The following is a 14,062-nucleotide window of genomic DNA, read 5'->3' as shown; positions in this document are numbered from 1 at the left end:
ACTGAAGGAGCCCAGAGCATTCTCCACACTCTTTCTCTTTACCCTTTTAGGACATCAGAGATTTGCCCAGTACTGCCAGAGCCCTTACACCTTTAGGATACAGCCAGTACTCTTGTATTTTCAGAAAGCTCTAATGCACTTAAACATTTCAGTACTAACATATGTGGGTGTAACTGGCTGCTAAGCCAGTCAGCTTAAAGGTTGGGTGATCAAAGGTCATTTCCTTTCACAAACCTGTGTTCAGTTTATTTTCTTGATGTAGGTTGGATCTCAGCGGTGCTTTCAAGATGACTGTTCCATTTTGCAAAGGAATAGTATCTGCCTTGCATCTGCTGCAGATGCTTTAGGTTGGGGCTGCAGCCTTGGAGGATGATCAATGGAATTAATCAATTTGTGGGAGTTTGTAGGAGGCAAAGCCTATTCCAGGCAGAGGCGGGGAGTTCTGCTATGAATGGCTGTCTTAGAATAATGTGAAAGCTCTTTGGTGGAGGATTCAGCAATGGGTTGCTGTGGAGAGGTTCTGAGGGCTCTTTTAGTCTTAGACTTCTGCAGCTACCCATGTCTTCTTCTGGCAATGCTTCTATCGATCTTTATCTCAGCGATGTACAACTGCATTCGCCCTCTTGTGCTCTCCACATTTGATTTGTACGTTCTCGTCCGCAGTGCGCACATGTCCACGAATGCACCTGAAACTAGAGAACGGCCATGCTGAACCTCGAGACATGGTCCGAGTGCCCGTCGAGGGGACCTGGATAGATTTCCGCTGTGATCCTGGCTTTCGATTGGTGGGCAACAGCCGCAGCTTCTGCACCAAAGTCGGGAAGTGGGATTTCCCAAAGCCAACGTGTGAAGGTAGGAACAACTTCCTCCCTGCTCATTCCAGTGAACTGCGGAGTATCCAACTGGGCTGAGGGTGCCACTATTTCTTTTAAATATAACATGGGTAAGGATGTTGATTTACCAAGATGCTAGGCATAGTGAAAGTGACTTCACACAACCTTTGAGTCTAAATGACATCACAGGATTGACCCCTTGCCCCATCCTTAGCTCTTCAACAGCGTTCTGTTTTGGTACTGAGGAGCTCAGGATATAGCAAGGCTTTGTAACTTTTGTTCCTGCCGCATACTTAATGGCTTCTCAGACAGGGGTTGTAAAAGGCAGTGTTAGGATTAGCAATGGGGGATACAGTACAGCAGCTGCTACCCCTGCCTACTCCTAATTGGCATATATTGCTACGGCATTTTGTGAGACTGGTTTGAGAAAAGAAGCTAAAATGACTCCTGCTGGTACACTGAGATTGAGTGAAGTGGCCAGAAGGTACTAACCTACTGGTTGAATGAAATTATCTGTTTCAATTTGAATCTTAATGTGGCAGAATGAAACTGTTGCCATCTCTGCTTTTCTTCAGTTTCAGACACAGAATCACACTTGTAGATTCACCCACAGCAGTAGGGGGCGCTCACAGTGACATGGCCAGACTCTTTGTATTCACTGAAAAAGTTCTGTTCTGTCTCTATCACTGCAGTGCCGATAGAGTGCAGTGTTTTATTAAAGTCTGCAACTGGGAAGGTTCCAGCATCCCTCTAAACTCCTAGTATGGCTGGTATAGAACATGGTTTTTTTTTTATAATCAACTTTATTGGGTTTTTAATGACACTTAAATTCATTGGCAGCAGATCAAGCATCATAATAAAACATGGCATCGTATACAGTGGACAAAGGTAAAGACGGCCCACCTGGATTGGGCACGGCAATAAAAAATATATAAAAAAAACATTACGGATATACAAGATTAGTCAGGCCTTCACACTGGTAGCAGATTAAACCATTTACCCCACACTTTACCGAATAATTCGGGACAACCCCAGACCTCAAAGAGAGACTCTTCCTGTACTCCACACCAGTCCACTCCTCTCCCCCATTTCTGCACTGTCGGCGCCTTAGCCTGAGACCAGAGCGCAGCTTTTCGCCACCGCCACGGCCGTCCCCAGGAAGCGCTTGTCTGCCCTAGAGGCGTCCAGGCCGTCGAACACCCCCAACAGCAAGCTCCTTGGTTCGTGGGGAACCTCCCATCCCAGGGCCTGTGTGAGCTCCAGCTCCACCCCTCTCCAGACCGGCGCTGAAGCCGGGCATTGCCATACCATGTGATAGAAATCTGCTGGAGCAGACTCACAGCACGCGCATGTTGGGGAAGATTGCATTTGGGCCCGGAAAAGGCATGCCGGAGTGAGGTATGCTGCATGGAGGTAGTAAAGTTGGACCAGGCGTATCTTGGAGGAAATAGTCAAAGTTTTGGGTGCCATTATGGCATCTCGCCAGTCCGCCTCCTCCAAGGGGCCCAGCCACCCCTCCCAGTGGGCCCAGAGCCGGTTCAGGGATGCAGGACCGTTGTCCACCAGTGACCGGTATATGCGGGACACTCCCTCCCTCCCCAGGTTCCCCATCATCACCTGAGCCTCCAGGGGGCTGAATTCTGGGAGAGAGGTAAGGGATGGAATGTGAGTATGAAGGGCGTGTCTGAGTTGTAGGTATTTATAGAATTGGGAATGAAGAAGGGCGTGACGTTTTTGTAGGTCAGCAAAGGATAGACTGTGGTCTCCCACCCACACGTCTCCGAGCAGCGAGATCCCATTGAGGTCCCAGAGGCGGAACCCTTGCATGGATGAGATCTCCCTCAACCAAGCCCCATTCCACAGCGGCATTTGCCTGGTGAGCTTCCGGTCCCATTGCACGTGGAGAAGGGCTGTATGCCAGGCCATGAGCACCGTCCTAGTGACAGGGGGCAGAGCCTGCGGCACCGGGCAGCCATATAAGAACGCCTGGATCTGCGTGAAGTCCATTGTTTTGATTTCCACCCGGTATGCTGGGTCGGACCAGCCGCCCGCAAACCAGACGTGGATCACGATAAGTCTCGTGGCCAGGTAGTAGAGGTGGAGATTAGTCACCCCCATGCCTCCGTCGAAGGGGGGGATATGACAGTGTGCCAGGGACGAACGCGGCCTCCCTCCTCTCCATAGAAACTGGGTAAGAACGCCGTCTAGTTCCCGGAACCAGATACCTGGCAGGTGGATGGTGGTATTTTGCAAGGTGTAAAGAAAACGGGGGAGGATCATCATTTTAAAAAGCGCACTCCTGCCCAAGGGGTTAAGGGGAAGGGTCTGCCATTTCTTGAGGTCTGCCTTCATCCGAGTGACCAAGGGTGCGACATTCAGGGCCCATTCAAGCTCCGGTAGGAGGGTAACCCACACGCCTAGGTATTTGAACAATTGCCTCCGGAGGGGGATATCCATCTGCCAGTCAAAGCATGTCTGAGAGGGATGCAAAGGGACCAGAGTTGATTTTGCCAGGTTAAGTTGGAGTCCAGAGACACGCTCGAAAGCGGAGAGGACCTCCAGGCATCTGGGGCCGGAACGGTCCGGGTCCGCCAGATAAAGCAGGACATCGTCCGCGTAGAGGGCTATCTTGTCAACCTGACTGAGGTCCCAGGCCCAACACCGGATGAGCGGGTCCTGACGGATGAGCGCCGCCAAGGGGCTCCATCACCAACGCGAATAGGAGCGTCGAGAGCGGGCACCCCTGACGCGTGCCCCTCCGGATTGGGAATGTCTCGGACAGCTCACCGTTAATGAGAACACCGGCTCTGGGGTTACTATAAATGACTTTGATCAGGCGGCGGAAGCGAAGACCGAATCCCATCCTCTCCAGCACACCCTCAAGGTAACTCCAATCCACCTTATCAAAGGCCTTTTCAAAGTCGATGAAAAGCAACCCCAGATATGGGGTCAGGTGATGACGGTGGGTCATAGCCAGGTGGAGGCGACGAATGCAGTGTGGGGTACCTCTGGCAGGCATGAACCTGCATTGGTCGGGGTGGACCAAGTCTTGTAGAAGGGGACGGAGTCTCTGGGCTATCACGGTAGCGAAAATCTTAATCTCTGTGTTAATCAACGAGATCGGGCGGTAGTCCGCACAGTTCAGGGAAGGCGGTTGCGTCTTTGGGATGACCACTATAGTGGCCACGTCATTCAGATGGGAAGGACCCCTCCTCCACCACATGATTGAATAACTCCACTAAGTGGGGAACCAAAACACAATCTCGGGTATAGTGCGGTTGACTTTGGGATAGGACACTAGGTTGTGGAGAAGCTTGCCATTTTTATTGCCCCATCCATAAATACGTGTCACCGAAGAGCGCCAGAGCATTTTAGCGGACTCCAACGAGATCCGACGAATCTCCTCGCGGACCATAGCCAGTTGTCGAGAGGAGTCTCGCAACCGCTGGCTAGTTGGTTTCTTTCCAACTGTACAGCCTGAGATTCCAGCGGCACGAGCTGGGCGGTCTGCTCCACCCATTTCACGTGGACCAGTCTTCTGGCCACCCCCCGAACGACAGCCTTGCCGGCCTCCCACAGCGTCCCTAGTGAGGGAACCGAACCCGTATTAGTGGAGAAGTAGTGACGCAATTCCTGCCCAAGTGATTCCACCAAAGCGATACAAAAGGGGATGATGGACGGAGCGCTTGAGCAAATCAAACAGTCACCCCCAGTCAACTAATCTGGGTTTAATCCATCACCATTCTTTAGCTCACTCTGCCACCCCAGTTCAGACATAGCCATATGCAAATCAGTCTGACCCTGTGCCTCATGGGAACAGTCCAGCCCGAACTGCCAAAGCCATGTCTTCCCTGGACCGGAAACAAGCATCCTGGGACCAGTTTCTGGCATTTCAGCCGTCATCAGCCAGGATAGCTTGAATCCAGTGGCAAAGTGAGAAAGGTACTCTCGTCTGACCATACCCTGCCAAATTAGGGCGAAAAAAGCGATACAAAAGGGGATGATGGACGGAGCGCTAGAGCAAATCAAACACTCACCCCCCCGTCAACTGATCTGGGTTTAATCCATCACCATTCTTTAGCTCACTCCGCCACCCCAGTTCAGACATAGCCATATGCAAATCAGTCTGACCCTGTGCCTCATGGGAACAGTCCAGCCCGAACTGCCAAAACCATGTCTTCCCTGGACCGGAAACAAGCATCCTGGGACCGGTTTCTGGCATTTCGGCCGTCATCAGCCAGACTAGCTTGAATCCAGTGGCAAAGTGAGCAAGGGACTCACGTCTGAGCATATTCTGCCAACTTAGGGCGAACAAAGCGATACAAAAGGGGATAATGGACTGAGCGCTTGAGTAAATCAAACACTCACCCCCAACTGATCTGGGTTTAATCCATCACCATTCTTTAGCTCACTCCGCCACCCCAGTTCAGACATAGCTCTCCAGGACGTCCAGGCCGCTGGAATCAAGCTATCCTGGCTGATGACGGCTGATAGCCAGAAACCGGTCCTAGGATGCTTGGTTCCGGTCCAGGAAAGACATGGCTTGTCAGTTCGGGCTGGACTGTTCCCATGAGGCACAGGGTCAAGACTGATTTGCATATGGCCATTTCTGAACTGGGGTGGTCTGGTGAGCAAAATAATGATGGATTAAACCCAGATCTGTGACTGGGGGTGAATGTTCTGCCATTGTGCAACATTCCGTCCATCAATTGTTGTTTTTGCATTTGTCACCCCGAGTGGGACGGGTATGCTCAGACGTGAGTCATGTGCTCTCCAGGCCACTGGAATCAAGCTATCCTGGCTGATGACGGCTGATAGCCAGAAACCGGTCCTAGGATGCTTGGTTCCGGTCCAGGAAAGACATGGCTTGGCAGTTCGGGCTGGACTGTTCCCATGAGGCACAGGGTCAGACTGATTTGCATATGGCCATGTCTGAACTGGGGTGGTCTGGTGAGCAAATTAACGATGGATTAAACCCAGATCTGTGACTGGGGGTGAATGTTCTGCCATTGTGCAACATTCCGTCCATCAATTGTTGTTTTTGCATTTGTCACCCTGAGTGGGACGGGTATCCACAGACGTGAGTCCCGTGCTCTCCAGGCCACTGGAATCAAGCTATCCTGGCTGATGACGGCTGATAGCCAGAAACTGGTCCTAGGATGCTTGTTTCTGGTCCAGGAAAGACATGGCTTGGCAGTTCGGGCTGGACTGTTCCCATGAGGCACAGGGTCAAGACTGATTTGCATATGGCCATGTCTGAACTGGGGTGGTCTGGTGAGCAAAATAACGAAGGATTAAACCCAGATCTGTGACTGGGGGGGAATGTTCTGCCATTGTGCAACATTCCGTCCATCAATTGTTGTTTTTGCATTTGTCACCCAGAGTGGACGGGTATGCTCAGACGTGAGTCCCGTGTTCTCCAGGCCACTGGAATCAAGCTATCCTGGCTGATAATGGCTGATAGCCAGAAACCGGTCCTAGGATGCTTGGTTCCGTTCCAGGAAAGACATGGCTTGGCAGTTCGGGCTGGACTGTTCCCATGAGGCACAAGGTCAAGAATGATTTGCATATGGCCATGTCTAAACTGGGGTGGTCTGGTGAGTAAAATAACGATGGATTAAACCCAGATCTGTGACTGGGGGTGAATGTTCTGCCATTGTGCAACATTCCGTCCATCAATTGTTGTTTTTCCAAGTGATTCCACCAGCGCGGAGTCCTGCAGGAACCAGGCGTTCAGCCGCCAAGTCGCCCATGGACCCGCAGTCGAGGTTCCAAGATGGAGGGAGACGGGGGGGTGATCTGAGATTCCCCTGGCTAATATCATGCCCCCAGACATCAATTGGAAGTCTGTGGCGGGCATCAGGATGAGGTCTATACGGGAATGGGTATGATGTGCCGCCGATGTGTGGGTGTATTGCTCTTTGCGGGGGCTCCATACCCTCCACACGTCACAAAGGGCCAGGGCCGATGACCAGCCCGAGAGGCTCCTCGCAGAGGCGAGGCGGTGCTCCGACAGGGTCACTGTTACGTCACGCGAGGGCTACAGGACGGCGTTAAAATCCCCCCCAACAACTGTGAGGCCCTGGGGAAAGGAGGAGAACACCAGCGTGAGGTGCCGAAGGTTGGATGTCATAAGTGCAGGGGGAATGTAAGTGCACAGGAGGTTCATCTGGTGTCCCTCAATCATTCCCGACATGGCCACGTACCAGCACTGCGCATCCTTCTCGGCTCTAGCCAAGGTAAAGGGAAGTCCCTTTCTGAGTTGAATAGCCAACCCTCGGCACCCCGTGCAAAACCAGAATGCCAGACCCTGTCAAACCCATATCGGGCTAGGAAGTTGCATTGTGAGCCCATGAGGTGCGTCTCCTGGAGAAACAGATTGTCAGGCGTGTGGCGGTGGGCAGCACGAAGGACGGCCGTGCGCTTGATTCGGTCGAGGAGACCATTGACATTCCAGGAGAGGATGTGGATAGGTCTTTTGAGGGTGTAGGTCATCTAGAGGAGTGATATGTGGAGGGACAGATGCAGGCGCGGGCCGTGTTCAATCCGAGGGAAGCACCCACCCGGACCCGGGGCCTAAAGATGAGGGTATGGGAAGTGGGGATCTGCTTGCCGACTGCGGAAGCATCTAGGGAATCGCGGCTGCCAATGAGAACAACACACAGCGGCCCGTAGGCGGCTAAAAATAACAAACTGTTGGGAGATAACGGTCTCCCCCCCTCCCTCAACCCCTAACTCCCCCCACCCTACACTTCTGAAGTGGAAGCATCTGTCGCCCTGAAAAAATCCCAACCATTAACTACCCCACAAAGAGGTGATTCTCTAATCTAAAATGGTTAGCAATAAACAAGCAAGCAAGGACATGGCTGAACTTGACCACCCTCCATTTATGCGGATGAATGCTAACAGCTGAAAACATGAAGTGGTAAACATGAGACTACTAGAGTGTGTCAGACCCGGGACTGTAATGGAAGGTCAAACCCCGACCGGGCCATTCAGTAGAGTCATGTAGGCCCCGGCTCGTGGGGTCAGGAGCAGTCCCGTTGCAGAGAGTCCCGAAGGGTGAATTGTGAGTTTCACAGCCTGTGGTGCCGGCACACCCCCTCCTCCCCACCAGAGCCACGGATCACGGGGATCCCGGACAGGTCAGAGTTCGACATGGCCCCATGCAAAGTGGCATCGGGCCCGGGGACGCTGCCCACATCGATCAGAGAAGAAGCCAAGGTGGGGAGGTGGTTCCCTGATTTGGAGTCTGGGTCGGGGAGCGCTGGGACTGTGCCCTCGGTGAATGAGAACCCCCTCCCCGACGGTTGCCCCTCCTCCAAGATCTGGTTCGGCGCCCCGGGACTTGGGGACGTCCTGGTTTGGCTGCGTCAGAGCCCTTCGGGCAGGAGAAAGGGCCGCACCCAGCAAGAGGGGCCGCTCCTCCGTGAGCCAGGTCCATGCCGCCTGGGGGGTGTCGAAGAAGAATGTCTTTCCCTGGAAGATCACCTTGAGTCGAGCCGGGAAGAGGAGACCATAGCGGAGACCCATAGCCCTGAGCTTTTGTTTAACTTCGTCATAGGAACGACGTTGAGTCTGCACCTCCCTGGAGTAATCCGGAAAAAACATAATTCTGGAGTTCTGGAAGTGTAACGGTCCCAATTCCCTTGCCGCCCCTGGAATAGCGTCTCTGTCCCGGAAGTTGAAGATGCGGAGGATGATGGGACGAGCGGGAGCTCCGGGCGGGGGTTGGGGAGCGAGAGAGCGGTGAGCCCGCTCCACCGCGAACCAGGGGGAAAGTTTCTCTTTGGGCATCCAGGAACGGACCCAGGCCTCTATGAAGGTGTCAGTACGGCCCTTCTCCACTCCCTCCGGAAAACCCAGGAGGTGCAGGTTGTTTCTTCATGCTCTATTTTCGGCATCTTCGGTCCTGCGATGTAACTCCGAGGTCTGTGTCTGAAGGCAGGCCACCTGGGATTTGAGAGTGCCCAAGTCATCCTCCACCGTGGAGATACGGGATTCTGCTTCCGTGGCATTTCGGAGGTCCTGTCGAATTAGGGCCACGTCCACCTTCACCTCTCTGATCTTGCTCTCCACAGAGGCCTGCGATGTGCTTATCGCCTGTAGGATGGTGGAGAGATCTCTCCCCCGGCGGTCCCAGGCACAGCTGGGGACACTCCACCCGGGTCCCGATCCGACGTAGTAAATTGGTCCATTTTAGTTTGGGTTGGGGGTCTGAGTGGTGCGGGTTCTGCCCATATTCTCGAAGAATCAGCTTAATGTGGCCGGAGGGGTAGGGAGGGGACAGGCCAGCATCCCTGCCACAACTCCCGCCACCCGATGTAATGGCCGATCCCTCCTCCCACTCACCACTCACCGACGCTGAAGAGAGGAGGCCGCCCTCCTGGAGAGCCCAGCAACCGATGACAGTGGCGGTCCCTTAGGCAGCACAGATGGCCCCAAGACCTCAGAGCTCCTCCAGCAGATCCCAGCAACAAGGTTTCAGGCATCCAGGGGGTACGGAGGGTTGCGGGGGCGGGTACCGCCCGACATTATGGCCAACATGCCCCCGCACCGGCCACGGCGCACCACTCGGCTGCCCAGTCAGTGATAAGAAGTGGGTCTTCACAGCAGTGCACCCGGGGCAGGTCGGGGAATTCTCGGCACCTCGGAGGATGGGGCACCCCGTATCTCTGGTGCCTGGGCAGGCGCTGGAGGCGCCACACCGCATCAGAGGTCAGTACAGCATGTCCCCAGAGACTGTAGAATGATCACAGTCCAACTGACACGCTCACCCAATGAAGCCAGCAGCACCCCGCGCCCCCAAGACGGCGGAGGGCGCGAAAGGCAGCAACAGTCAAGAAGAAATAAATCTCCCAAAGGTTGCCCCTCTCTGGCCAGGATTGAGGGGCGCAGGATTCAGCAGCGGTCCACACAAAGGCTTCCCGGCCCCTAAGGGCAGTCCGCTCGCCAGGGCACCACAACAGACCCCAATCCTTCTGTCCACATGGGGGGAGCACACGTGCGCGACCCCGGGAGCCCAGCATCAGAGCCTGGGGGAGGCGACACGGAGCCGGGCCCCCGGTCCCCGCTCAGTCCCCAGGGGGTCCTCGTGGTTCAGTCCAGGTGCCGCCCAGGCAAAGGCCCGCTCTCCTGCACCATGTCGGGCCGGCGCTGGGCACTCCCACCCCAGAGCAGGCCAGCTGCGCCACCCAGGCTCCGTCTCCACTCACCGCACTCTCGCCTGTGGGCAGGTCAGGCACAGCGGCTCCGCCCGGTCCAGCAGTCCTCCGTCGCCTCTTCTCCAGCAGCGCCGTAGCTCGCGCACGTCGCCATGCACCATGTGGCCCCAAGAGCAGGAACGGCAACCTCACGCGGCCGCAACCACTTCGGGGATCGAGGGCGCCTCTTAGCGCTCCAGCGCGCATCCACCGCGCCCCGGGACTGCCCCACGCTCTCCTCCGGTCCGGCAGGCAAGGGAGCGGATCCCGCAGCTCCGGGCTCCGAGGCAAGACCGCCCGCCATTGGCTCAGTCCTCTGCCGCCAGGTGAGTCACAGGCAGGCAGTGGGGGCAAAGAGGGCGCCGGAACGTCCAGGCGGAGATTTCAGGCCCAAGGACGGGACGGCAAGAAGGCCGCCATCTTGATTATTCAAGGCCTCATGGGATAGGGGACCAGGGAAGGCAGCAGAGTCACCGGGCAGCCCCAAAAGAGAGTCGGGCGATGCAGGCGGGATGGGGGAGCCGCAGCCGGTATTGTGGAGCTCCGATGGCAGCTGATAGCGGGCGGATGCGAAGCGGAGGACGGAGGGTGTCCGGAGCACTCTTAGAGTGCGACCTCCATCTTGATGCCTCAAGCCACGGCCCCCTGGTGTGGAACATGTTATAGAGCAAAAAAGACATTGATGGTAAAATTCATGTTTTAATAGTTTTTCTGGCATGTGTGGGAGGGATGTTTTTCTGTTTATTCTTTCCCACCTCTTACTGTTTGTAATGGGGCAATAAAACCATGTACAGCCACCACACTCTGTCCAATTTCTCTTTTTAGTTGTTTTATTGATCTTCAATGGCATTTTACAAATGAATCATCCAATCAATCACGGTAGTCTTCCACTTAAAAAACAAAACAGTGTAGGTGGAAGAGGTGTGGCGCCGCGGCCAGGGCGACTGACGCTGGAATCTGGGGACCACGGTTCGATCCCCGGCTCCGGCGGCAGGTTAGCCCAGCACCATGCAACTCTGGGCAATAGCTTGCTTAATCTTCCCGACGGCCCCCAGCGCCTAGAGACCCTAACGGGTGATTGTGCGCTTTACAAATGTGGATTATTAGGCTAGATAACAGTTTCGTCTTTGCACCGAAGTTTAATTGTTCCATCACAATTTAACATTTTCCCAAACTTTGGAACACTGGGGACCCAGAGCTGCGATTGATCGGAAACTAACAGTCCTTTAAAAAGAAACTTAAAACTTGGCTGTTCTCCTAACTCTCCTTCCAGATAGTTGCCCTTACCTGTTATAGCGCTGGGATGCCTGCTGGTAGCCATGCGCTTCATAAATCCCTAAACCTAAACCTACCGAAATTGATTATAAACTAAAAGCATCAAAGAACAAAGAAATATTGTAATGTGCTTAGATATTTGTACTTTGATGTTTTGCATTTTCAATTGTATTTCTTTTCTTTTTTTATTGGACACCATTTGTCCTTTGGTGAAGGTTATCCTCTGCAATAAGGAGCCCCTAACCCCCAGGAAAGGAGCTTTTGAGCTCTAATGCATTGGTTGCTGTCTTTCTGTTATACTCTTCTTTCATATGTCTCGTCTGCATTGTTTGCCTCTATTGGAGAAGTAAAGGATTGTTTTACTTCCAACTTGCTTTCTGTTTTTTGGCATTTCCCCAATCAAAGATATTTCGATTTGATATGAATTTAATACTTTGCATAACAATTTATGCTGAACCGGCTTTGTGGCCCTAAGAACAATATGAATAGTGAAACTGAAGGACACAACAAAAGACATAGCAAAATAAGTAGGAGTTCCTGGAGAAGAAGTGTGAGCCAGTTGGTCTTTAATTGAGAGTTGGGTTGTTCCATAAAGTAGAGCTCAGTATTTTCAGGCAGCTCTAGCCCATGTGTGCGCATTTCACGTTAGGAAGCTGCAGTAACAAGAGCATGAGTGAAGATTCCTCCTAGGAAAATGGGCAAAACCCGAATGACAAATATGATGGGTCAAGTATGTGGAAAGCAAACTTTCTAAGTAAAAAAACCTCATAGGGCGGTAGTGGCAAAACCGAAAAAGGCAAAACTTGTTGGTCTGGTTGGGAGAATGCTTAATGTATTAGCACATGAATTGGACTCTCTGCTCAATACCTTGCCAGTAAAGATCTCTTTGTGCCTGCGTGACATGGCTAGACTTCTTTATCTGCTAAATTACTCTATTTCTGCATTGTGATCCTGCTGATGTTACTTAAGAAATGGCCTGAAAACCAAGTAACAGCTATTTTAATAATCCAAAATTATTAATTTGACAGAACACACTGGGCGATAGCCAGGGCTTGGACTCTTTTGTAAGAAAGAGTGCCCGTCTCAAGAGTTTCAGAGCAAAGCACCTAGTATTGTATGCTGCATTTATCTGGGCATTCAATTGATGCAAGATGGTGGTCAGCGACTTGGCCTTGGGAACCGTTGTTGGTGCTTTGCCTATACTCGCCTGCTAGAGGGAGCAATCAAAGCGCTCTTTTTTCTGCTGATGGTTATTATTTCAGTATTGTTGGCTATTTTCTTTAGTATGTTATAGCGCATTCACTGTTGGACTGCCAACAGGCAATTATGAAAATGGAACAAAGATGCAGGGGCATGATAATCGAGGTAGGTGATGACCTTTTTCATCCATGTAAGAACATTTACAGTGGAAGAGGCAGATTATCTTAGAAAGAGTATGAGCTCACACATTACTAATCATTAGTGGCGAGATGGAGCTCAGACACCTCTAATGAAGTAAGCGTGACTTTAGATATAAAATGGCTTATTTCCAAAGTGAAACCTGCTCTCCAGAACTGACAGGAACCACTGGAGGATGATGCCATTCAGATCAGCTTCTTTCAGATGTCATGTAGAATAGCGTGCTCTGCTGTGTCGAAAGAAAGATATAGCTTAACACTCCTGCTACATCCCTCTGATACAGAAAGGTGCTTAGCTTTTTGATAGCCAAAATCATAGATGTCCGCATCCCACTTCAAAGCCCTGTTCTCACAGATCCAAGACCTCACATTCATCCAAACTGTGGTTTAGGAAATTGGGTGTTGGTTGAGAGTTGTGTTAACCCTTCTCAAGAAACAACCACAATTACTGTCAGGAAGAACCACAAAAGTCACTAAATTAACCTGTGCTTAACCCTCTGGTAGCTTGGCATAAAAGCAGATGGGCTTAACTTAGAGGCAATGCATAAAGTAATAAATATTTTGACACAAGAATGACAAAGATCCAATCAGTAGAACCGAAGTACTGAATTTTAAAGGTTTTTGGTTAAAAATAGCATTTAAAATATTGAAGGCCAACCAAGGGGATCTAGTTGCGTGAGACAGAGAAAAAGTCAAACATTATGGAAGATCTTTCAGTACTGCCTTCTCAAACGTCAGTACTTCGGGGGGCACCATCCCGGTGTTGGGGGTAAAGGTTGAGGGTTTCCTCAAACCTGAATCTCCAATGTCAACTTGGGTGTGTCAAGGAAAAAGGCTTTTAAACGGATCTTGCGGAAAAATTCCTGGAACTACCATGTTCCAGGTGTCTACTTGATCCGCCGTGCACCGACTGAGGTGACACTCTGAATCTAGGTGAGTTGTGCAACAACTGGTTCCAACGTCACCATTGAGTCACTATGAATGGAGCATTTTACCCTCACTTTTACCCTCACTAGCTACATGTTTAAGATTTATGAGTGACCCACTATTCCCTTGAGTAAGAAACCCCCTGGGAAAGACAGTCCTTTGATTGTTTGTATATTGTTTTAATTGGGCATCCAAGCATTTACCCACCCACCACACCAAACCCAACCTCCCCCTTTTTTATTTACACCACATGCCTAGATTTTTAAACCCACTTTAATGAGTGCATTACATTAAAGGAGGTGATTGGAGAGAGAGTGAGGGATACTGTGTGACCCGAATATCGGTGTTACAGTTGTGTTTCAATTTCTATATCCCTTCCTTTAGGTTACTGAATACCACTACAGAAAATGTTACCGATAGTGTATAC

At 51.8% G+C, this 14,062-nt stretch overlaps 1 protein-coding gene across 1 annotated transcript in view; it reads left to right on the top strand.

The window, feature by feature from the left end:
* GABBR1 (gamma-aminobutyric acid type B receptor subunit 1) overlaps nt 1–14,062 on the top strand; it is a 685,831-nt gene that overhangs the window by 209,632 nt on the left and 462,137 nt on the right. Inside the window, exon 4 of the mRNA XM_078645697.1 lies at nt 664–852. Coding sequence (XP_078501823.1) covers nt 664–852 — 189 coding nt within the window. The remainder of the gene's footprint in view (nt 1–663; nt 853–14,062) is intronic.

The sequence above is a fragment of the Lissotriton helveticus genome, chromosome 5_1 (genome assembly GCF_964261635.1).
Source record: "Lissotriton helveticus chromosome 5_1, aLisHel1.1, whole genome shotgun sequence".
Taxonomy (NCBI): Eukaryota; Metazoa; Chordata; class Amphibia; order Caudata; family Salamandridae; genus Lissotriton; species Lissotriton helveticus.
This window is presented reverse-complemented; position numbering and strand designations above follow the sequence as displayed.